This window comes from Coregonus clupeaformis, chromosome 14 (genome assembly GCF_020615455.1).
Source record: "Coregonus clupeaformis isolate EN_2021a chromosome 14, ASM2061545v1, whole genome shotgun sequence".
In the NCBI taxonomy this organism is placed as follows: Eukaryota; Metazoa; Chordata; class Actinopteri; order Salmoniformes; family Salmonidae; genus Coregonus; species Coregonus clupeaformis.
The window spans coordinates 9,578,826-9,604,505 of NC_059205.1; the positions used below are offsets into that span (position 1 = coordinate 9,578,826).

Genomic DNA, 25,680 nt, shown 5'->3' on the forward strand with positions numbered 1-25,680 from the left:
AATGTAAAATGTCTTTGGTGTAGAAGATCTGGTGATATGAACTGGTATAAATGTTTTTTTTAATCATCGTTAGGCCGTTGTTGAAGCTAAGTGCTGTGAAATGATTTATTGACTGCTCGACTCAATGGTGTATACTGGACCACGTTTCATAGCATGCAAAAATACTCCTCGTGACTTGAGGAGTAGGCTTGGAAAATGTTCCACTTGAAACATAGCACTTGAATCTTAAAATATAAGCCACAACACCTCTGTGATGCAACCAGCAAGATGAGACTGCGCTTGAATTGCCTCTTCAATAGATAATACACTGTTTGAGATGAGATAGGGTAGTTCTCATTGAAAATGTGCCCTATAATCGCTCTCAATAGCAGCACCTGCTAAATGACTTATTTCATAGGAACGACATTCTGATTGCTGCCTTCTCTGTGCAATGATAATATGATTATATGCAGACCTAGGTTCAAATAGTATTTGTTTTCTTTCAAAGACTTTGAGCGAAAGATGGAACCTGCCTGGAGTGCCAGCTGGGTGGGGTTTGCCCTTTTGGGACGATTCCATTGGTTCCATTGTACCAGGCAAGCTCAATCAAGTGCTAGGTTTTGATCGAAAAATACTATTTGAACCCATGTCTGATAATGTGTACAGTTCTCTCTATTCACTAGTTACAGTGTTTGTCTCTGTTCTCCTGCAGTGGGAGGAGGTGAGTGGATACGACGACTCCATGAGTCCCATAAGGACGTACCAGGTCTGCAACGTGCGTGAGCCCAACCAGAACAACTGGCTGAGGACAGACTTCATCCCCCGCAAGGGCGTGCTACGTGTCTACGTGGAGCTCAAGTTCTCCGTCCGCGACTGCGCTAGTATTCCCAACATCCCCGGCTCCTGCAAGGAGACCTTTAACCTCTTCTACTACGAGTCCGATGGTGATACCGCCACGGAAAGTAGTCCCTTGTGGAGGGAGAACCCTTACGTGAAGGTGGACACCATCGCTCCCGATGAGAGTTTTTCCCTTCTGGTGGCGGGCAGGATCAACAACAAAGTGCGAAGCTTCGGACCTCTCTCCAAGGCAGGCTTCTACCTAGCCTTCCAGGACCTGGGGGCTTGTATGTCCTTGATATCCGTGCAGGTTTTCTTCAAGAAGTGCTCGACGACCATTGCGAACTTCGCCGTCTTCCCTGAAACGGCCACAGGGGCCGAGGCCACCTCCTTGGTCATCGCCCCAGGGGCGTGCGTGTCCAATGCGCAGGAGGTGTCCGTCCCTCTGAAGCTGTACTGCAACGGGGATGGGGAGTGGATGGTTCCTGTGGGGTCTTGTACCTGCGTACCAGGGTTTGAGCCGTCCATGGCAGACACACAGTGCCAGGGTGAGTCTTTAGTCTACAGTCGACTGTTTTGACTTTTAACTAAAGCCTGTTTTTAATGCTCATTGCAAGTCACAGTCTACGCCGTCCTGTCTGTGTGTATTGTGTGGCACATGAATGAAGGCTGAAGGAGGATGGAGAGTTTGCATTAATGAGCTGTTGCAGAGAGCAGCAGCATACAAATATCGAGACAGAGGGCAATCAGAGGGAGAGGGAGATAGTGAAAGGGGACAAGATAGTGAGGCGAGAAAGGAAGATAGTGGGAGGGAGGGAGAGAGAGATTGTGAGAGAGAGAATATTGTGTGAGGGATTATAAAGGAGAAAGAGATTGTGGGGGGGAGAGAGATATATTGTGAGAGGGGAAAGGAAAGATAAAGTGAGAGACACAGAGGGAGAGAGAGAGAGAAGGACGGAGAGATAGAGTCGTGAATTGCCCAAGACAACATCAGGAGCGGTCAGAGAAAGAAAGAGAAGCTCTCCTCTCTTTACATGAGGAATGGTGAAGAACGGCAAATAACGAGCCAGAGAGCTCATTTAGCGCCATTTGGCGGCTCAAGGTTAAAAGCCTGCCGTCGACGTCTGATAAAAGGCTCTCCAGAGGCTTCAGGCGTGGTGGTGAAGAGGAAGAGGAAGTGTCATTTCCTCTCTGGTCTCCCCACCATTAGTTAATCTACAGGCGGCTGCACTCATTAACACCACTCGGACCACCGTGAGCCAACACTGCCACCGCTCACCATTAATCACAGGGACATTTCATCTCTTACCTCAGTCTAGAGCGAGAGAGAGGGAGGGAGGGAGGGAGGGGGAGAGGAGGGAGGGAGGGAGGGAAGGGGAGGCAGTGGGAGGGAGGTAGAGGGAGTGAGAGGGGGAGGCAGGGAGGGAGGGGGAGGGAGGCAGTGGGAGAGAGGGAGGGAGGGAGGGGAGGGGAGGAGTAGGAGGGAGGTAGAGGGAGGGAGAGGGAGGGAGGGAGGGGAGGCAGTGGGAGGGAGGTAGGGGGAGGAAGCGGGAGACGGCGGGAGAGAGGGAGATGTTTACTGTTAATTTTTTATTGTTTATTTCACTTTTGTTTATTATCTATTTCACTTGCTTTGGCAATCTAAACATATGTTTCCCATGCTAATAAAGCCACTTGAAATGGAATTTAATTGGAATTGAGAGAGAGAGGCCAGTGAGGGCCACAGAACTTTCCGGTATCAGAGAAGAGACAGACAAAAGGGCATGCCCTCCAAAGAGGTTAATGAATTAAGCAATTCCGGTGATGCAACCCTTCTCCTCCAGAAACAAAACTAACTTAGAACAAAACAAAGCGATGATGGCGTGTATAATAAGACAAATATAAATCAGATGAAAGTGTTTTAAGAGTGTTTCAGGGCCTGCGGTCTTTGTTGAGTTACGACACATTTTACGTGTTATCTTAACTTGGCTATTTATTGCATGTTTTTTTTTTTGTTAGAATGTGGAGCATTAAAGTTCACTAATGTCACTGCAAGTAGCATTCCGGAGAATTAAGACAGGCCTAGTTCAAACTGGAAAACCACTTAGCCTGACTAGTTAATCACACCCTCTCGCAAGCTAAGTTTTTATGAGCCCTCATACTGATAAGACAGATGTTAGCCAGAGCCTCGGTTTTACACCACACTTAAAGAACATGGGAAAGGTAAAAGTAAAGTCTAGCTCCTAAGTGCTATTTACAACCTTTTATGCTGCATTTAGTGTATACACCCTTATGTTACTAGGGAAATTGTGTTTCCATAACTAGGGCTGTCAGTGAGGACAGAATCAACAACCTCTGCATAATCAAATCCCTTGCTTTGTGAGGTTTTAAAGTTCACATTTGGCCATTGTTATGTAAATGCCAGCTGAAAAGTATCAGTGGCCTGGCTTTGGCCCCAAGTGAGAGCAGGTTGGCCTGAGCCATGGGTGCCGGCGTAGATGGAAACAGAGAAGTCTGAGCCTTTTGGGTAAATGTGCCATTAGTTTAAATCTCCTTAACCCTATTTCAGGTTGAGATCTTTGTTGGTTTATCTGGCAACTTTTCTTATGACATTACATTTACAATCATTTAGCAGATGCTCTTACCCAGAGCGATTGACAGTAGGGAGTGCAAACATTTTCGTACTGGTTCCCTGTGGGAATCGAACCCACAACCCTTGCGTTGCAAGTGCCATGCTCTACCAACTGAGCCACACGGACCTCCTTCAATGAAGTTGGAGATTGACTTGATAGAGGATAGGCCCCCCCAAAAAGATAAAGGCTGCCCAAAAGAATGCCAGTCTAAAACAAAATATACCTTATATGGTAGTATCCCTATAGTTGCACTTGATTGATGATCAAGCTGCTTTGTATGCATGCCAACCCACCTATTGAATGACGTGTTGAAACAGTGAGTTCTTCTAAGCCCCAAATGGACACTGTGTGATTGATGTAGGTGTATCCTAACTCTGAACAGCGTCGTCCATCCCTCTTAGCCAGACAGGAGCAATCTACTGTCGTCCCTCCAACTTTATCGTTCCCTCTCGATTTATCTGTCATCCTTAGACCTATCTGGGATAGATTGATATCCCTTGTATGTTGTGATGAAAATGAGAGGATATGAACATACTCACTAGAAATACCCCTTATAATAATATGCCATTTAGCAGACGCTTTTATCCAAAGCGACTTACAGTCATGCGTGCATACATTTTTACGTATGGGTGGTCCCGGGGATCGAACCCACTACCTTGGCGTTACAAGCGCCGTGCTCTACCAGCTGAGCTACAGAGTTAGGTCTCCCTCACATATTTCAACCCCACCCAGACAGAGATAGTCTAGTGTGACATTATGGTTTGAAGGATTTGGACTGACTAGCTCCTCTCTCTCTCTAACTCCAAGAGTTAGGTTGTTGTCACAAATGTCAACCCCAGCCGGACTGAGATAGTAGTGTGTGGCCAACCTTGGTTTGGTTTTGTGCTTTATTGACATTGACAGTGTTCTGACTGTCCCTTTTGTTTCTGTCTTTCCCGTATAGCGTGTACCCCCGGGTCATTCAAGTACAAGCATGGGGAGGACTCATGTTACCCCTGCCCCCCCAACAGTCGCACCAGCTCCAGGGGGGCCAACATCTGCCCATGCCAAAATGGCTTCTACCGTGCCGACAGTGACTCTCCGGACTCAGCCTGCACCAGTAAGTCAAGCGCGTAGCTTTTTCTCAGCAGTTGTCATTGGCTGTAGATATTCATTGGGATGGTTTACTGGACTCAGACTGGGCCAAATCGTGGACTGAAGTGTACGCTGAATGGAGATTCCCCATTGAGCATGCTATTTCGTCTATGGCTACACTTAATCTGTGTCTGGGAAACCAGCCCATATGTGTCAAGAGCCACTAGGGTGTAAGTGTCAGTACAGGTAGGTATAGTGTTCAACTGAATGCCTACATGGTTGTTTCTACAGACAACGCTTTGCTGACCTCAGATAATTGTGACATAGCCTAACAACCAATACCTTTTTTCACTGACATGACATACATGGACTGTGACCAAGCCTATATGACTATCAACCGACTCTCCTTGTCCAGAATTCTGTGTGCCATTATCCTCATAGAACATCTGGGCTCCATACTTCCCCTGTAGCCTGTCAGAGCTTGTGCCGGTCCAGGCAGCTCATGTTTTGCAAGGGACCGAGGGTGTTGTACTAGAAAGCTCGGCTCGGGCCAGCTCGGGCTCTCTGTGGGAGCCCAGCATTTCAGACTGTGTGCCCAATTAGATGAGGCCATACTCCAAACTGTGTCAGTCTAATTGGATAGGACAGAGCATGGGGGAAAACACACTCCACTCAGGGTGAACAGGCAGAGGAGCTGAACTGAGCTGGTTGAGATGTGTGAACTGAGACACGCTGAAAGCATTTCCTTGAAGTGTGTTGCTGCAGAAGTGTTGTTGTCTGGATCTGCTTAGAGAGGGGTTGGGGTTAGATTACCCCTCAGCCTCTGTAATTGGATGATATACAGTATCATGCACCACTGTGCCATAGATACAAGCATTGAAATTCAGATATTTTCTATTTTATGGGTAATGAATCAATGTTTCATGAATAGTAATGTTTAAGTCCTGATTAGTAATGATTAAGTCATGCGTGGCATGGATGTGGTTTATATTCTCTATATGAATACTGCTATTTATGTTGTCATGTATAACATAACCTATTTCTACTTTATGGAATTAACTCCCATTGGTATTTCATGGATACTGATTTAAGTTCCATTAATTATAATGTTGAAGTCATGCATGGAATGAACATGTTATATAAAATATGGATGAAGTCTATTTGTTTAATTGTGTGCTGGAGGTCATATCTCTCCAGCAGAAACAGAACAATTCTGTGAACTGTATGGACCCAGGAAGATAAGCACTAATGGACTAATGGGGATCTTCGTAAGCTAATCATAAACTCAATAATTTACCCCTTCAATAGTGGGGTTCTAAGAGTGGGGTTCTAAGAGTGGGGTTCTAAGAGTGGGGTTCTAAGAGTATGGTTTTAACAGTGAGGTTCTACAGTATTAGCCTCTATAAACAGTGTTCAGAGGACGTCACTAACCCGTCTGTGGTGTTTCTGTCCAGCCGTGCCCTCACCACCTCAGAATGTCATCTCCACCGTGAACGAGACTTCCATCTCCCTGGAATGGGAAGAGCCGCTGGACGCCGGCGGGCGGGATGACGTCATCTACAACGTTGTGTGCAAGAAGTGTCTGCGAGACCGGAGCCCGTGCACGCGCTGCGATGACAACGTGGACATATCGCCGCGACGACTGGGCCTGACCCAGAAGAAGGTGGTGATGAGGAACCTGCAGGCTCATACCCGCTACAGCTTCGAGATCCAGGCGGTCAACGGCGTCTCTGGGAAGAGCCCCGGCGCGCCACGCTACGCCACCGTTAACATCACCACCAACCAGGCCGGTGGGTATCTCCATAGCACTTTGCTAGCACTTAACGTTAGCTGCACTCAACATTAATACTTGATATCGTCACTCACTATCACCTCACTCCACGACACTCAAGGTCACCACTGTAAGTACAATAGCTAGCTACCACTTAACATCACCACTCAACTTTACCACTCAACTCAGGCTAGCTGCATCTTACAATGGCAGTTACTTTTACTGCCTCATCTTGTGATCAGTACTGATGCTTTGCCTCAGTTTATGGACTCAGTATGTGTCATTTCAGCTTAGTACCAAATCAATAAACTGAAATGTCACAGATAAATGTCATGGTAAGAAGTGAGATAATCATAAACAATGCTAGATTAAGAGCGTGTACACTTATTTCATTTATACAGTGTAACAAAAATACTCTTAACATATTCAACATGAAAGCTTAATTTTTTATTTGTATTAACGTCACCCATTTTTATTGTCCAATCACAGCACCGTCAGCAATACCCACAGTGCACCTGATGAAGTCCACATCAGACACACTCAGCCTGTCCTGGCTGCCCCCAGAGAAACCCAACGGGGTTATCCTAGATTACGAGATTAAGTACTACGAAAGGGTAAGGCACTGTTTTATAGCCTGGTCCCAGATCTGTTTATGGTGTATAGCCCACTCCTATTGCCATTGTCAGAATTATCTAGCCTGGTCCCAGATCTGTTTATGGTGTGTAGCCCACTCCTATTGCCATTGTCAGAATTATCTAGCCTGGTCCCAGATCTGTTTATGGTGTGTAGCCCACTCCTATTGCCATTGTCAGAATTATCTAGCCTGGTCCCAGATCTGTCTATGGTGTGGAGCCCACTCCTCCTGTTCTCTAATTCAACCATGATTCACTGAAGTAAACATTTACTCAGTACCTTCATTTTGACGAGCCACTGGAGAGAAAACCCTTGTACGAAATATGTTTGAAAATGAATATGGCATATGTGTCCTGTCTGATGGAGATGGGTGGAAGAGTTGTTTGGCATTCCACAGGTTAGCACTCACTTGATGCAGCTGTGTAGTGTTTTCTTCAACAGCATCATGTCAGCATGGACATAGGCATGCTGCTCCTATAAAAAATAATATGAACCAAATACACTCGACTACAGTACCAGTCAAAAGTTTGGACACACCTATTAATTCCAGGGTTTTTCTTTATTTGTACTATTTTCTAGATTGTAGAATAATAGTGAAGACGTTAAAACAATAAAATAACACAAATGGAATCACGGAGTAACCAAAAAAGTGTTAAACACATCAAAATATATTTTATATTTGAGATTCTTCAAAGTAGCCACCCTTTGCCTTGATGACAGCTTTGCACACTCTTGGCATTCTCTCAACCACCTTCATGACGTAGTCACCTGGAATGCATTTCAATTAACAGGTGTGCCTTGTTAATTTGTGGAATTTTGTTCCTTCTTAATGCATTTGAGCCAATCAGTTGTGTTGTGACAAGGTAAGGAGTGGTATACAGAAGATAGCCCTATTCGGTAAAAGACCAAGTCCATATTATGTCAAGAACAGCTCAAATAAGCAAAGAGAAACGACAGTCCATCATTACTTTAAGACATGAAGGTCAGTCAATCTGGAAAATTTCAAGAACTTTGAAAGTTTCTTCAGGTGCAGTCACAAAAACCATCAAGCGCTATGATGAAACTGGCTCTCATGAGGACCGCCACAGGAAAGGAAGACCCAGAGTTACCTCTGCTGCAGAGGACAAGTTCATTAGAGCTACCAGCCTCAGATTGCAGCCCAAATAAATGCTTCACAGAGTTCAAGTAACAGACACGTCTCAACATCAACTGTTCAGAGGAGACTGTGTGAATCAGGCCTTCATTGTCGAATTGCTGCAAAGAAACCACTACTAAAGGACACCAATAAGAAGAAGAGACTTGCTTGGGCCAAGAAACACGAGCAATGGACATTAGACCAGTGGAAATCTGTCCTTTGGTCTGATGAGTCCAAATGTGAGATTTTTGGTTCCAACCGCCGTGTCTTTGTGAGACGCAGAGTAGGTGAACGGATGATCTCCGCATGTGTGGTTCCCACAGTGAAGAATGGAGGAGATGGTGTGGGGGTGCTTTGCTGGTGACACTGTCTGTGATTTATTTAGAATTCAAGGCACACTTAACCAGCATGGCTACCACAGCATTATGCAGCGATACGCCATCCCATCTGGTTTGCGCTTAGTGGGACTATTATTTGTTTTTCAACAGGACAATGACCCAAAACACACCTCCAGGCTGTGTAAGGGCTATTTGACCAAGCAGGAGAGTGATGGAGTGGTGCATCAGATGACCTGGCCTCCACAATCACCCGACCTCAACCCAATTGAGATGGTTTGGGATGAGTTGGATCGCAGAGTGAAGGAAAAGCAGCCAACAAGTGCTCAGCATATGTGGGAACTCCTTCAAGACTGTTGGAAAAGCATTCCTCATGAAGCTGGTTGAGAGAATGCCAAGAGTGTGCAAAGCTGTCATCAAGGCAAAGGGTGGCTACTTTGAAGAATCTAAAATCTAAAATATATTTTGATTTGTTTAACACTTTTTTGGTTACTACATGATTCCATATGTGTTATTTCATAGTTTTGATGGCTTCACTATTATTCTACAATGTAGAAAATTGCAAAAATAAAGAAAAACCCTTGAATGAGTAGGTGTGTCCAAACCTTTGACTGGTAGTGTACATCAAGTGAGCGCTGTCCCTTAAAAAAAGAACAAAGTGTTTACCATGTTTTCTATTGTAATAGATGTGTTGCTGAGTTCCTTGATGTGTTTTTTCCATCTGGGGAGTTTTTCTTAGCCTCTGCTTCTGATTTCAGTCTGTTAGGTTCTGAACAAACAGAGTAAAAACTCAAACGGACGACTAGGAAAAGCTCAAACCAAGTTTATTCACCCACAGGGTCATACAGCTGCAAAGACAACATACAGTGAGGGAAAAAACTATTTGATCCCCTGCTGATTTTGTAAGTTTGCCCACTGACAAAGAAATGATCAGTCTATAATTTTAATGGTAGGTTTATTTGAACGGTGAGAGACAGAATAGCAACAACAAAAATCCAGAAAAACGCATGTCAAAGATGTTATAAATTGATTTGCATTTTAATGAGGGAAATAAGTATTTGACCCCCTCTCAATCAGAAAGATTTCTGGCTCCCAGGTGTCTTTTATACAGGTAACGAGCTGAGATTAGGAGCACACTCTTAAAGGGAGTGCTCCTAATCTCAGCTTGTTACCTGTATAAAAGACACCTGTCCACAGAAGCAATCAATCAATCAGATTCCAAACTCTCCACCATGGCCAAGACCAAAGAGCTCTCCAAGGATGCCATGGGACAAGATTGTAGACCTACACAAGGCTGGAATGGGCTACAAGACCATCGCCAAGCAGCTTGGTGAGAAGGTGACAACAGTTGGTGCGATTATTCACAAATGGAAGAAACACAAAAGAACTGTCAATCTCCCTTGGCCTGGGGCTCCATGCAAGATCTCACCTCGTGGAGTTGCAATGATCATGAGAACGGTGAGGAATCAGCCCAGAACTACACGGGAGGATCTTGTCAATGATCTCAAGGCAGCCTTGACCATAGTCACCAAGAAAACAATTGGTAACACACTACGCCGTGAAGGACTGAAATCCTGCAGCGCCCGCAAGGTCCCCCTGCTCAAGAAAGCACATATACAGGCCCGTCTGAAGTTTGCCAATGAACATCTGAATGATTCAGAGGAGAACTGGGTGAAAGTGTTGTGGTCAGATGAGACCAAAATGGAGCTCTTTGGCATCAACTCAACTCGCCATGTTTGGAGGAGGAGGAATGCTGCCTAGAACACCATCCCAACCGTCAAACATGGAGGTGGAAACATTATGCTTTGGGGGTGTTTTTCTGCTAAGGGGACAGGACAACTTCATCGCATCAAAGGGACGATGGACGGGGCCATGTGCCGTCAAATCTTGGGTTAGAACCTCCTTCCCTCAGCCAGGGCATTGAAAATGGGTCGTGGATGGGTGTTCCAGCATGACAATGACCCAAAACACACGGCCAAGGCAACAAAGGAGTGGCTCAAGAAGAAGCACATTAAGGTCCTGGAGTGGCCTAGCCAGTCTCCAGATCTTAATCCCATAGAAAATCTGTGGAGGGAGCTGAAGGTTCGAGTTGCCAAACGTCAGCCTCGAAACCTTAATGACTTGGAGAAAATCTGCAAAGAGGAGTGGGACAAAATCCCTCCTGAGATGTGTGCAAACCTGGTGGCCAACTACAAGAAACGTCTGACCTCTGTAATTGCCAACAAGGGTTTTGCCACCAAGTACTAAGTCATGTTTTGCAGAGGGGTCAAATACTTATTTCCCTCATTAAAATGCAAATCAATTTATAACATTTTTGACATGCGTTTTTCTGGATTTTTGTTGTTGTTATTCTGTCTCTCACTGTTCAAATAAACCTACCATTACAATTATAGACTGATCATGTCTTTGTCAGTGGGCAAACTTACAAAATCAGCAGGGGATCAAGTACTTTTTTCCCTCACTGTACAAGTCACACAAGCACATATTTATACCTTCCAACTAGGCGGAGTCATCTCCTTGCATGTCTAAGCTAGACACTCCTTCTCTGTTGTTAGGCAGAAACACAGTAGGTTCCTCTTAGTGGTATTGTCATGACCCTTTAAAAAGAAAAGGAGAGCCTCACACTCTAGGAGCTCAGATGCAATAATTTAATAATCTACGTCTTCATCAGGGTATAATGACAAACACTGCAGGTCATTAGTTTATATAGTTTCAAAGGACACACAGGTGTCTGTAATCATGGCCGGGTGTGGCTTGATTTCATTGGTTAATTTACAGATATAAATAGAACAGATAAAAGTTCCTCTTTACCCTTCCTTGACCCCCAACATACACATTCCTTATACATATAAAGTAATCAACAAGTTATAGTATGGTAACATGAATAAGTATATTTCAAGCTAGAATCCAACAAGTCTAAGCCAGGGGACCCCATTTTTTCCGCCAGAATTTCTGGGGACCTCCAACTTTGAAAAACCACTGGTCTAAGCTGTGTTACTGTAAAAGCATGTGACAACTGCTGATGTAAAAAGGGCTTCATAAATACATGTGATTGATTGATGTGTTCCACAGGGCCAGGCCATGTCTCACACGGTGACGGCCCAGCACAGCTCAGTCCGTGTGGAGGGATTGAGGGTCGCCACTCCCTACGTGGTCCAGGTCCGGGCTCGCACCGTGGCCGGCTACGGCCGCTACAGCATCCCTATGGACTTCAGCACCTCAATACACAGTACGGTATTTTGTTTCTCCACTTTCGCTACTTAATTGTCACTCTCTTTCTATCTCTCTGTGTTCATATGTGTTCTGTGTCTCTCTCTCTGTCTTTCTCTCTCTCTCTCTCTCTCTCTCTCTCTCTCTCTCTCTCTCTCTCTCTCTCTCTTTCTCTCTCTGTCTTTCTCTCTCTCTCTCTCTTTCTCTCTCTCTCTCTCTTTCCCTCTCTCTCCTCCTCCTCCTCCGCCTTCACTAATTAATTATCTCTCTCTCTCCCTCTCTCTCCTCCTCCTCCTCCTCTGCCTTCACTAATTCATTGTCTCTCTCTTTCTCTATCTCTCTGTGATCTGTGTCTGTCTCGCTCTCTCTCTTTCCCTCTCTCTCTCCTTCTCTCTCCTTTTCCTCCTTCACTAATTCATTGTCTCTCTCTCTTCCCTTCTGTCCCTTCACTGTTTATCATTGTCCTTCACCGTTGCTAATGCCTCATCTTTTTATTCACCAGTGTTTCAAATCTTTTCTATGTTATCTTTAATCAGTACAATCCTTCCAAGCAGTGAAAGAACACTGAACAAGCTATTTCAAGGAGCTGTGCTTTTTTTTTACGGGCTCTTCCCAGCAATGCAGAAAATAAATGAAAAAAAATTTTTTGGGGGGGGAAGAATAACACAAGGAATAAATACACAACTTGGCTATATACACAGGGTAGCATATTATGGTAGCAGATGAATACAAATAAAAACATTGAAGTCAAATTAATATTGGAGTATTGTTTTTCAATATCCATGTTATTTTTTTATATATTTTTTTACTGTGCATTGCTTTTCGTAATGACATGTATTTATTGTGTTTAAATAAAAAAACAATACACAGACTGGAATACAATGCACATCCCATTATTTGTTTTGCCATGAATCTGCCTCCATATTTCACTAGCTGTTTCTTTAAGAATTTATTCAGAGACATTCCAGGTGTTATTCTTTGTTTATTATTTCTCCGATTACCTTTAGGTGACCCTCAGAAGTCGGTGCAGGACCAGCTGCCTCTCATCGTGGGCTCAGCGTCCGCCGGTCTCGTAGTCATCGTCGCCCTTGTGGTCATTGCCATAGTCTGCTCTCGGTAAGTGTTTGACTTATATATCTATTTATCCAACAGGCCTTTTTAGTCATTATTTTCTAATGTTTGGTCATTGTTTGGTATCTTGGGTACTTGAATCCTCAAAAGGACCTTAGAAAGGCTTAAGCCACCCTGAGCATTGTTCCATTCTTCCAGTCCCGACTGTCTGCAGACAATCTACTATCTTCTGCTTGTTATTTGAAAGCAGCCTGTGTATCTACTGTGGAGTACCTGCCAAGACAGAGGATTGATCATGTGAATGTGATTGTGCGTGTGTGGTCCTTGTTTGCAGGAAGCAACACAGCGGTTCGGAGCTGGAGTACACAGAGAAACTACAGCAGTACGGTGAGTCCTGGGGGGAGGGGAGGGGAGGGAGGGGGGGGGGGGGAGGGGGGGGAGGGGGAGGGGAGGGTGTGTGTGTGTGTGTGTGTGTGTGTGTGTGTGTGTGTGTGTGTGTGTATATGTGTGTTGGGGGAGGGGGTTGTGTGTGTGTGTGTGTGTGTGTGTGTGTGTGTGTGTGTGGGGGAGGGTGTTGTGTGTGTGTGTGTGTGTGTGTGTGTGTGTATATGTGTGTTGGGGGAGGGGGGTGTGTGTGTGTGTGTGTGTGTGTGTGTTGGGGTTGTGTGTGTGTGTGTGTGTGTGTGTGTGTGTGTGTTGGGGTTGTGTGTGTGTGTTGGGGGAGGGGGTTGTGTGTGTGTGTGTATATGTGTGTTGTGTGTGTGTGTGTTGGGGGAGGGGGGTTGTGTGTGTGTGTGTATATGTGTGTTGTGTGTGTGTGTGTTGGGGGAGGGGGGTTGTGTGTGTGTGTGTATATGTGTGTTGTGTGTGTGTGTTGGGGGAGGGGTTGTGTGTGTGTGTGTGTGTATGTGTGTGTATATGTGTGTTGGGGTTGTGTGTGTGTGTGTTGGGGGAGGGGGGTTGTGTGTGTGTGTGTGTGTGTGTATATGTGTGTTGGGGTTGTGTGTGTGTGTGTGTGTGTTGGGGAGGGGGTTGTGTGTGTGTATGTGTGTGTGTGTTGGGGGAGGGGGTTGTGTGTGTGTGTGTGTGTGTACGTGTGTGTGCCTGCGCGTGTGTGAGTGCATGTTGTGCGTGCGTGCAGACTTGGAGAGCTGCGCCTTTCTGTGGTCCTTTGTTAAAAACAGGACAGTAAACCACCTGATTTAATCAATTATCCAATCACCTGACCAAAGCAGGAAACTGCATTTGCTCAATGAAACCATGATTATCTAGATTGGGTGGTTTATGAAACCCCAAAGTGCAGCAGACTCCCTGGCTCTTCGCTCTTCAAGACTCAAAGAACTGTGTGATAGATATTTCCAACTGCTGTTCATGCATCAAATTTGATTACATTCATACTGTATTAGTTAATAATGCCGCATTGGAACACAACAACAATAAACTGCCAGTGTCATGCATATCTGATGAATGTGTGTATTCAAGAATATCTGATGCAGTCCCCTCTTCATTTGGTCTCCATCTCTTTGGGTCTATCTCTCTAGTTTCTCCGGGGGTGAAAGTGTACATTGATCCGTTCACTTATGAGGACCCCAATGAGGCAGTCCATGAGTTTGCCAAGGAGATTGACATCTCGTGTGTGAAGATTGAGGAGGTCATTGGTGCAGGTAACCAACAATGCTAGGTGTTGAAGTGGGGTGTTCAGAGGGCAGGGTTTTGGGAGGGAGTGGTGCTGGGGGAGGGGGATGTTGGGGGAGGGGGGGTGCTGGGGGGAGGGGGGGATGTTGGGGGGGATAGGGGATATTGGGGATGGGGGGATGTTGGTTGAACAGGATGTGTGTTGGGTGGGAGGAGTGTGTGTTGAGGGGGCAGTGTGTGTTTTCAGAGTAGGGGCAGGGGTTGTTGAGGGGGTTGTTGAGGGGGGATGTGTGGGGAGGCGTCAGTGAAACAACTTCTCCTTCGCTTCTGTTATCCACCAAATCTGCTGTTTCTTCTCCGAGAACATGTGGTCTTTCTCCTAACTTCACCTTGAACCATCTGCTCCTTTCTTTCTTTCAATTCAATTCAATTTTAGGGCTTTATTGTCATGGGAAACGTATGTTAACATTGCTAAAGCATGTGAAGTAGATAGTAAACAAAAGTGAAATAAACAATAAATATTAACAGTAAACATTACACTCAGAAGTTCCAAAAGAATAAAGACATTTCAAATGTCATATTATGTATATAAACAGTGTTGTAACAATGTGCAAATAGTTAAAGTACAAATGGGAAAATAAATAAACATAAATATGGGTTGTATTTACAATGGTGTTTGTTCTTCACTGGTTGACCTTTTCTTGTGGCAACAGGTCACAAATCTTGCTGCTGTGATGGCACACTGTGGTTTTTCACCCAGTAGATAAGGGAGTTTATCAAAATTGGGTTTGTTTTCTAATTCTTTGTGGATCTCTGTAATCTGAGGGAAATATGTGTCTCTAATATGGTCATACATTTGGCAGGAGGTTAGGAAGTGCAGCTCAGTTTCCACCTCATTTTGTGGGCAGTGTGCACATAGCCTGTCTTCTCTTGAGAGCCAGGTCTGCCTACGGCGGCCTTTCTCAATAGCAATGCTCACTGAGTCTGTACATAGTCAAAGCTTTCCTTAAGTTTGGGTCAGTCACAGTGGTCAGGTATTCTGCCACTGTGTACTCTCTGTTTAGGGCCAAATAGCATTCTAGTTTGCTCTGTTTTTTTGTTAATTCTTTCCAATGTGTCAAGTAATTCTCTTTTTGTTTTCTCATGATTTGGTTGGGTCAAATTGTGTTGTTGTTGTCCTGGGGCTCTGTGGGGTCTGTTTGTGTTTGTGAACAGAGCCCCAGGACCAGTTTACCTAGGGGACTCTTCTCCAAGTTCATCTCTCTGTAGGTGATGGCTTTGTTATGGAAGGTTTGGGAATCGCTTCCTTTTAAGTGGTTATAGAATTTAACGGCTCTTTTCTGGATTTTGATCATTAGCGGGTATCGGCCTAATTCTGCTCTGCATGCATTATTTGGTGTTTTTCGTTGTACACTGTGGATATTTTTGCTGAATTCTGCATGCAGAGTCTCAATTTGGTGTTTGTCCCATTTTGTGAATTCTTGGTCGGTGAGCGGACCCCAGACCTCACAACCATAAAGGGCAATGGGTTATATAACTGATTCAAGTATTTTTAGCCAGATCCTAATTGGTATGTCGAATTTTATGTTCCTTTTGATGGCATAGAAGGCCCTTCTTGCCTTGTCTCTCAGATTGTTCACAGCTTTGTGGAAGTTACCTGTGGCGCTGATGTTTAGGCCGAGGTATGTATAGTTTTTTGTGTGCTCTAGGGCAACGGTGTCTAGATGGAATTTGTATTTGTGGTCCTGGCAACTGGACCTTTTTTGGAACACCATTATTTTTGTCTTACTGAGATTTACTGTCAGGGCCCAGGTCTGACATAATCTGTGCAGAAGATCTAGGTGCTGCTGTAGGCCCTCCTTGGTTGGTGACAGAAGCACCAGATCATCAGCAAACAGACATTTGACTTCAGATTCTAGTAGGGTGAGGCCGGGTGCTGCAGACTGTTCTAGTGCCCTCGCCAATTCGTTGATATATATGTTGAAGAGGGTAGGGCTTAAACTGCATCCCTGTCTCAACCCACAGCCCTGTGGAAAGAAATGTGTGTGTTTTTACGAATTTTAACCGCACACTTGTTGTTTGTGTACATGGATTTTATAATGTCGTATGTTTTTCCCCCAACCCCACTTTCCATCAATTTGTATAGCAGACCCCAATGCCAAATTGAGTCAAAAGCTTTTTTGAAATCAACAAATTTATAAGATTTGCATTTGTTCATGTAAATGTTTTTGCTGTTTGTTCTTTGTTATAGGGCCAAAAAGATTGGAGAAGTGGTTTACCCATACATCTCCATGTTGGGAAAGATAGCTCTTGGTGTTGTTGTTTGTTTAGTGTTTTCCTATTTTCCCAGAAGTGGTTAGAGTCTATGGATTCTTCAATTACATTGAGCTGATTTCTGACATGCTGTTCTTTCTTTTTCCGTAGTGTATTTCTGTATTGTTTTAGTGATTCACCATAGTGAAGGTGTAGGCTCAGGTTTTCTGGGTCTCTATGTTTTTGGTTGGATAGGTTTCTCAATTTCTTTCTTAGGTTTTTGCATTTTTCATCAAACCATTTGTCACTGTTGTTACTTTTCTTCGTTTTTCTGTTAGAGATTTTTAGATTTGATGGGGGAGCTGAGAGGTCAAATATACTGTTTAGGTTTTCTACTGCCAAGTTTACACCTTCACTATTACAGTGGAACGTTTTGTCCAGGAAATTGTCTAAAATTGATTTAATTTGTTGTTGCCTAATTGTTTTTTGGTAGGTTTCGACACTACTTTACTTCCATCTATAGCATTTCTTAATATTATTCAGTTCCTTTGGCTTTGATGCCTCATGATTGAGTATTACTCTGTTCAAGTAGACTGTGATTTTGCTGTGGTCTGATAGGGGTGTCAGTGGGCTGACTGTGAACGCTCTGAGAGACTCTGGGTTGAGGTCAGTGATAAAGTAGTCTACAGTACTACTGCCAAGAGATGAGCTATAGTTGTACCTACCATAGGAGTCCCCTCGAAGCCTACCATTGACTATGTACTTACCCAGCGTGCGACAGAGCTGCAGGAGTTGTGACCCGTTTTTGTTCTCTCTTTTTCCTTTATAAACAAACAACTTTTCACCAAGGTACCAAAACCCCCAGGCTCCTCATCCGTTCCCTCTCCCCCTCCACCGGTCCCAGGCTCCTCATCCATTCCCTCTCCCCCTCTTCCGGTCCCAGGCTCCACTCCCGGTCGCAGGTCGATCTTTCCTTCTCTCCATCCCTCCCCAACCTCTCAGACCCCTAAGTTTCCTGTCTCTCTCTTTTCCTACCTTCCTCATTCACTCTTTCTCCTTCACAGCTAAACCCACATCCCAACCAGTAATGCTCCCTCACTCCTCCTCCTCTTCCTCCTCTTCGGTTCAACCAGTAATGCTCCCTCACTCCTCCTCCTCTCCCTCCTCCCTCTTCCTCCACTCCCCCCTCCCTTCCTTACAACCCCCACTCCCCTCCTCTCCCAACCCCTTCCACCCAACCCTCCACCCAGGTGAATTCGGGGAGGTGTGCCGCGGGCGCCTGAAGCAGCCCGGGCGCCGCGAGGCGGTGGTGGCCATTAAGACGCTGAAGGCGGGCTACACGGAGCGCCAGAGGCGGGACTTCCTTGGCGAAGCGTCAATCATGGGCCAGTTTGACCACCCCAATGTAATCCGGCTGGAGGGCGTGCTGACCCGCAGCTGCCCCGTGCTCATCATCACCGAGTTCATGGAGAACGGAGCGCTGGACTCCTTCCTCAGGGTGAGTGAGGCTGACACCAGTTGTGGCGATGTGCGGAATTGTACATGGTACCTCTAATTGATATGGAGTCTACCATACTACATAACAGCATGGAGTCACGCATAATCACACATACCACCACCTACACACCAGTGATGCTTAAAGGCGTACCGAACACACACCAGTTGTGGCGATACGCGGAACCGTTCATGACACCTCCGACCAATAGTGACAGAGGTTGTGCTGTTGAAAATCCAGAGACATGCATAGTCAGACACAACATCGCTGACTGATAGGATTTCGACTGTACAAAACATATTTTACTGGACTACATGTGGTCCTCTGTAGCTCAGTGGGTAGGGCATGGTGTTTGCAATGTCAGGATAGTGGGTTCGATTCCCGCGACCAACCATACATAAAATGTATGCACGCGTGCCTGTAAATCGCTTTGGATAAAAATGTCTGCTAAATGGCGTAAAATATATATTGTTATTTACATTTACGTCATTTAGCAGACGCTCTTATCCAGAGCGACTTACAAATTGGTGCATTCACCTTATAGCCAGTGGGATAACCACTTTACAATTATTATTATTATTATTATTATTATTATTATTTATTTATTTTGGGGTGGGGGGGGGGGGGGGTTAGAAGGATTACTTTATCCTATCCCAGGTGTTCCTTAAAGAGGTGGGGTTTCAAATGTCTCCGGAAGGTGGTGAGTGACTCCGCTGTCCTGGCGTCGTGAGGGAGCTTGTTCCAACATTGGGGTGCCAGAGCAGCGAACAGTTTTGACTGGGCTGAGCGGGAACTGTGCTTCAGCAGAGGTAGGGGAGCCAGCAGGCCAGAGGTGGATGAACGCAATGCCCTCGTTTGGGTGTAGGGACTGATCAGAGCCTGAAGGTACGGAGGTGCCGTTCCCCTCACAGCTCCGTAGGCAAGCACCATGGTCTTGTAGCAGATGCGAGCTTCAACTGGAAGCCAGTGTAGTGTGCGGAGGAGCGGGGTGACGTGAGAGAACTTGGGAAGGTTGAACACCAGACAGGCTGCGGCATTCTGGATGAGTTGTAGGGGTTTAATGGCACAGGCAGGGAGCCCAGCCAACAGCGAGTTGCAGTAATCCAGACGGGAGATGACAAGTGCCTGGATTAGGACCTGTGCCGCTTCCTGTGTAAGGCAGGGTCATACTCTCCGAATGTTGTAGAGCATGAACCTACAGGATCGGGTCACCGCCTTGATGTTAGCGGAGAACGACAGGGTGTTGTCCAGGGTCACGCCAAGGCTCTTCGCACTCTGGGAGGAGGACACAACGGAGTTGTCAACCGTGATGGCGAGGTCATGGAACGGGCAGTCCTTCCCCGGGAGGAAGAGCAGCGCCGTCTTGCCAAGGTTCAGCTTGAGGTGGTGATCCGTCATCCATACTGATATGTCTGCCAGACATGCAGAGATGCGATTCGCCACCTGGTTATCAGAAGGGGGAAAGGAGAAGATTAGTTGTGTGTCGTCTGCGTAGCAATGATAGGAGAGGCCATGTGAGGATATGACAGAGCCAAGTGACTTGGTGTATAGCGAGAATAGGAGAGGGCCCAGAACTGAGCCCTGGGGGACACCAGTGGTGAGAGCACGTGGTGCGGAGACAGCTTCTCGCCACGCCACTTGGTAGGAGCAACCGGTCAGGTAGGACGCAATCCAAGAGTGAGCCGCGCCGGAGATGCCCAGCTCGGAGAGGGTGGAGAGGAGGATCTGATGGTTCACAGTATCAAAGGCAGCAGACAGGTCTAGAAGGACAATGACATACAACACCTCCTACACATCCAGTGGACGCTGATGGGGGAATTACAGAACTTCTACAGTAGGTAGTAGACGGTGGACACACACAGTAATGCTCTCTCTCTCACTAAGAGTTAATTAACCTTGATGAGCTCTTACGAGGCCTACTGTTCGTGGTCATACTTAAGCAATAATTGGGTGTGGTATATTGGCCGTATACCACAAACCCACAAGGTGCCTTATTGCTATTATAAACTGGTTACCAACGTAATTAGAGCAGTAAAAATAAATGTTTTGTCATACCCGTGGTATACGGTCTGATATAGCACGGCTGTCAGCCAATCAGCATTCAGGGCTGGAACCACCCAGTTTATAATATGGAATAGTTGACTCTAGGTATAGCTATCTATGCAGTAGTCCATCTCCTTTCTATAACAGTTAACCCAGATCTTACAGTCCAATGTTGTATAATGTTAATAAATACAAATCATCTCTCTTACTGGATAAACTTACGACCATAAAGTACAGAGCAATGTCCATAACGTCCTTGGTTCATCTCATCTCGTCTCGTCTCGTGACTCAAGCTCAGCCTCTCACTCCTTCTCACACACTCCTGTCAGTCAGATGTCCATCCAGCTACATTTGTGTGTGTGAGTGTGTGTGTGTGTGTGAGTGTGTGTGAGTGTGAGTGTGTGTGTGTGTGTGTGTGTGTGTGTGTGTGTGTGTGTGTGTGTGTGTGTGTGTGTGTGTGTGTGTGTGTGTGTGTGTGTGAGTGTGAGTGTGAGTGTGAGTGTGAGTGTGAGTGTGAGTGTGAGTGTGAGTGTGAGTGTGTGTGTGTGTGTGTGACTCATAGATACACACTGCAGTGATCTAATGATGTCCCGTCAAACTACTGTGCCTGGCTCTGGGATGCAGGCAGAACTACACACATGTCAACTCACAACAAGAAGAAACACATTTGTACTCAAGGATAAACACAAACACACAAACTCCCAAGCAGGAGAGTCCTATCTATCTATGCCTCTTGTGAATTAGGGCTCTGACGATACCAGCATCGTGATATATTTTCCATGTCAAAAATGAAAACACAAAGCAGACCAAACTCTTTGGTCCTTTAAAAACCTGCTGTATGTAAAAAATGTTGTGCTATAGCTTGAAAAATAAATAAATGTGATTCTGGATGACAACATAATGATGTTTGTTTCCAACATTAGGGCTGTTTTCCTATAGAAGTTACATCTGCTTCGGGTTTTGTTTCCTTACCACCCAGCCCTGTTATAAATCACAGGGGCGCAACTTTGGTTTTAGAAGTGGAGGGGGGACATTTATTTATTTTTTAATCCAGTCGGATAAACACTCCAAACAGCCTACCCGACCGCTCTGAGGCATCTGCATGGTCCTAAAGCACACCGTCGCCTTGTTTTGTATCACATTCAAATGATAAAACTGGGGGGGACAAAATGCTATTTCAGAATATGTCCCCCGTCCCCCGTCCCCAGTGAAAGTTTCCCCCCTGATGAATCATGTTGTTAACATACCCATCCAAACGTGTTTTCATGTCAAACTCCATTCGAGTGTAGAGAACAAAGCAGTATGTTTACTTACTTGGCACGTTGGGAATGTAACCCTCCTGAATTCATGACAAATGAACCTTGATTTCCAGGCTCTTTCTTGAGACGTGGAAGTATGGCATCACAATACTAATGAGAAATGGGACTGATTTATGGAGCTATTCATAAAAATAGAATCGTTAGAACGAACATCCCCATTCAAGTCAGAAGGTTGGCATTTACTGGGATGACTCATGTACTGGGGGCAGCTCTGCAGAGTGGTCACTAGCTGGCACAGCCACAAAGCACATTTTTGTTTTGCATTAATTTTTACGATATAGCCCATTTTGACTTTGCAGGTGGCCCATCTAGCGGAAATCGCTCAGTTCTGCCTCCAAGGAAAGATTCATGACAATAAACGTCAACCTGCTTCATGTCAAGGAGACATGATTTTCCATTCTAGTTATTCTAATTCTATGGAGTTGTTGTGAGGGGCAGCATGGTTCCATCAACTCAATGCTTAATTCATTTCAGTCAAGACTGGATCAAGCAAAGAAAGATTGAACCTCTTGTCATTCTGTGAAAAGATAATTGAATTATTTATTTAATTTATTTAACCTTTATTTAACTAGGCAAGTCAGTTAAGAACAAATTCTTATTTACAATGACGGCCTACCAAAAGGCAAAAAGGCCTCCTGCTGGGACGGGGCTGGGATTAAAAATAAAAACATAGGACAAAACACACATCACAACAAGAGCGACACCACAACACTACATAAAGAGAGACCTAAGACAACAACTTAGCATGGCAGCAACACATGACAACATAGCCTGGTAGCAACACAACATGACAACAACATGGTAGCAGCACAACATGGTAGAAGCACAACATGGTAGAAGCACCATTCCAGCAATTCTAACTGTAACTAATTGTCAGTGGACTTTCCTATTCACTTTCATGCTGTAGCAACACACACATACACACACACACACACACACACACACACACACACACACACACACACCCTCTAACTATTAAATATTTAAATGACTCAGAGGGGATCAGACAAAGGGTAATCTGTTGCAGACTGACAGAACCAGTTATGGATAGTTATGGCATATGTTTATGTAAGTTTATGTAGGTTTATGTAGGTTTATGTTTATGTAGACTTACAGTGGGGAAAAAAAGTATTTAGTCAGCCACCAATTGTGCAAGTTCTCCCACTTAAAAAGATGAGAGAGGCCTGTAATTTTCATCATAGGTACACGTCAACGATGACAGACAAATTGAGAAAAAAAATTCCAGAAAATCCCATTGTAGGATTTTTAATGAATTTATTTGCAAATTATGGTGGAAAATAAGTATTTGGTCACCTACACACAAGCAAGATTTCTGGCTCTCACAGACCTGTAACTTCTTCTTTAAGAGGCTCCTCTGTCCTCCACTCGTTACCTGTATTAATGGCACCTGTTTGAACTTGTTATCAGTATAATAGACACCTGTCCACAACCTCAAACAGTCACACTCCAAACTTCACAATGGCCAAGACCAAAGAGCTGTCAAAGGACACCAAAAAACAAAATTGTAGACCTGCACCAGGCTGGGAAGACTGAATCTGCAATAGGTAAGCAGCTTGGTTTGAAGAAATCAACTTTGGGAGCAATTATTAGGAAATGGAAGACATACAAGACCACTGATAATCTCCCTCGATCTGGGGCTCCACGCAAGATCTCACCCCGTGGGGTCAAAATGATCACAAGAACAGTGAGCAAAAATTCCAGAACCACACAGGGGGACCTAGTGAATGACCTGCAGAGAGCTGGGACCAAACTAACAAAGCCAACCATCAGTAACACACTACGCCGCCAGGGACTCAAATCCTGCAGTGCGAGACGTGTCCCCCTGCTTAAGCCAGTACATGTCCAGGCCCGTCTGAAGTGCATTTGGATGATCCAGAAGAGGATTGGGAGAATGTCATATGGTCAGATGAAACCAAAATATAACTTTTTGGTAAAAACTCGTCATGTTTGGAGGACAAAGAATGCTGAGTTGCATCCAAAGAACACCATACCTACTGTGAAGCATGGGGTTGGAAACATCATGCTTTGGGGCTGTTTTTCTGCAAAGGGACCAGGACGACTGATCCGTGTAAAGGAAAGAATGAATGGGGCCATGTATCGTGAGATTTTGAGTGAAACCCTCCTTCCATCAGCAAGGGCATTGAAGATGAAACGTGGCTGGGTCTTTCAGCATGACAATGATCCCAAACACACCGCCCGGGCAACGAAGGAGTGGCTTCGTAAGAAGCATTTCAAGGTCCTGGAGTGGCCTAGCCAGTCTCCAGATCTCAACCCCATAGAAAATCTTTGGAGGGAGTTGAAAGTCTGTGTTGCCCAGCGACAGCCTCAAAACATCACTGCTCTAGAGGAGATCTGCATGGAGGAATGGGCCAAAATACCAGCAACAGTGTGTGAAAACCTTGTGAAGACTTACAGAAAACGTTTGACCTGTGTCATTGCCAACAAAGGGTATATAACAAAGTATTGAGAAACTTTTGTTATTGACCAAATACTTATTTTCCACCATCATATGCCAATAAATTCATTAAAAATCCTACAATGTGATTTTCTGGATTTTTTTTCTCTCATTTTGTCTGTCATAGTTGACGTGTACCTATGATGAAAATTACAGGCCTCTCTCATCTTCTTAAGTGGGAGAACTTGCACAATTGGTGGCTGACTAAATACTTTTTTTCCCCACTGTATGTAGGTTTATGTAGGCTTACAGTGAGGGAAAAAAGTATTTGATCCCCTGCTGATTTTGTACGTTTGCCCACTGACAAAGACATGATCAGTCTATGATTTTAATGATAGGTTTATTTGAACAGTGAGAGACAGAATAACAACAAAAAACGCATGTCAAAAATGTTATAAATTGATTTGCATTTTAATGAGGGAAATAAGTATTTGACCCCCTCTCAATCAGAAAGATTTCTGGCTCCCAGGTGTGTTTTATACAGGTAACGAGCTGAGATTAGGAGCACACTCTTAAAGGGAGTGCTCCTAATCTCAGCTTGTTACCTGTATAAAAGACACCTGTCCACAGAAGCAATCAATCAATCAGATTCCAAACTCTCCACCATGGCCAAGACCAAAGAGCTCTCCAAGGATGTCAGGGACAAGATTGTAGACGTACACAAGGCTGGAATGGGCTAAAAGACCATCGCCAAAAAGCTTGGTGAGAAGGTGACAACAGTTGGTGCGATTATTCGCAAATGGAAGAAACACAAAAGAACTGTCAATCTCCCTTGGCCTGGGGCTCCATGCAAGATCTCACCTCGTGGAGTTGCAATGATCATGAGAACGGTGAGGAATCAGCCCAGAACTACACGGGAGGATCTGGTCAATGATCTCAAGGCAGCTGGGACCATAGTCACCAATAAAACAATTGGTAACACACTACGCCGTGAAGGACTGAAATCCTGCAGCGCCCGCAAGGTCCCCCTGCTCAAGAAAGCACATATACAGGGCCGTCTGAAGTTTGCCAATGAACATCTGAATGATTCAGAGGAGAACTGGGTGAAAGTGTTGTGGTCAGTTGAGACCAAAATCGAGCTCTTTGGCATCAACTCAACTCGCCGTGTTTGGAGGAGGAGGAATGCTGCCTATGACCCCAAGAACACCATCCCCACCGTCAAACATGGAGGTGGAAACATTATGCTTTGGGGGTGTTTTTCTGCTAAAGGGACAGGACAACTTCACCGCATCAAAGGGACGATGGACGGGCCATGTACCGTCAAATCTTGGGTGAGAACCTCCTTCCTTCAGCCAGGGCATTGAAAATGGGTTGTGAATGGGTATTCCAGCATGACAATGACCCAAATCACACGGCCAAGGCAACAAAGGAGTGGCTCAAGAAGAAGCACATTAAGGTCCTGGAGTGGCCTAGCCAGTCTCCAGACCTTAATCCCATAGAAAATCTGTGGAGGGAGCTGAAGGTTTGAGTTGCCAAACGTCAGCCTCGTAACCTTAATGACTTGGAGAAGATCTGCAAAGAGGAGTGGGACAAAATCTCTCCTGTGATGTGTGCAAACCTGGTGGCCAATTACAAGAAACGTCTGACCTCTGTGATTGCCAACAAGGGTTTTGCCACCAAGTACTAAGTCACGTTTTGCAGAGGGGTCAAATACGTATTTCCCTCATTAAAATGCACATTAATTAATAACATTTTTGACATGCATTTTTCTGGATTTTTTTGTTGTTATTCTGTCTCTCACTGTTCAAATAAACCTACCATAAAAATTATAGACTGATCATGTCTTTGTCAGTGGGCAAACG

At 45.0% G+C, this 25,680-nt stretch overlaps 1 protein-coding gene across 1 annotated transcript in view; it reads left to right on the top strand.

Moving 5' to 3' along the window:
- The window catches only part of LOC121580696 (ephrin type-B receptor 3-like), a 47,837-nt gene that overhangs the window by 9,859 nt on the left and 12,298 nt on the right, over positions 1-25,680 (top strand). Inside the window, exons 3-11 of the mRNA XM_045224665.1 lie at positions 692-1,364; positions 4,372-4,527; positions 5,957-6,292; positions 6,763-6,887; positions 11,449-11,605; positions 12,594-12,702; positions 12,992-13,044; positions 14,199-14,321; positions 17,796-18,043. Coding sequence (XP_045080600.1) covers positions 692-1,364; positions 4,372-4,527; positions 5,957-6,292; positions 6,763-6,887; positions 11,449-11,605; positions 12,594-12,702; positions 12,992-13,044; positions 14,199-14,321; positions 17,796-18,043 — 1,980 coding nt within the window. The remainder of the gene's footprint in view (positions 1-691; positions 1,365-4,371; positions 4,528-5,956; positions 6,293-6,762; positions 6,888-11,448; positions 11,606-12,593; positions 12,703-12,991; positions 13,045-14,198; positions 14,322-17,795; positions 18,044-25,680) is intronic.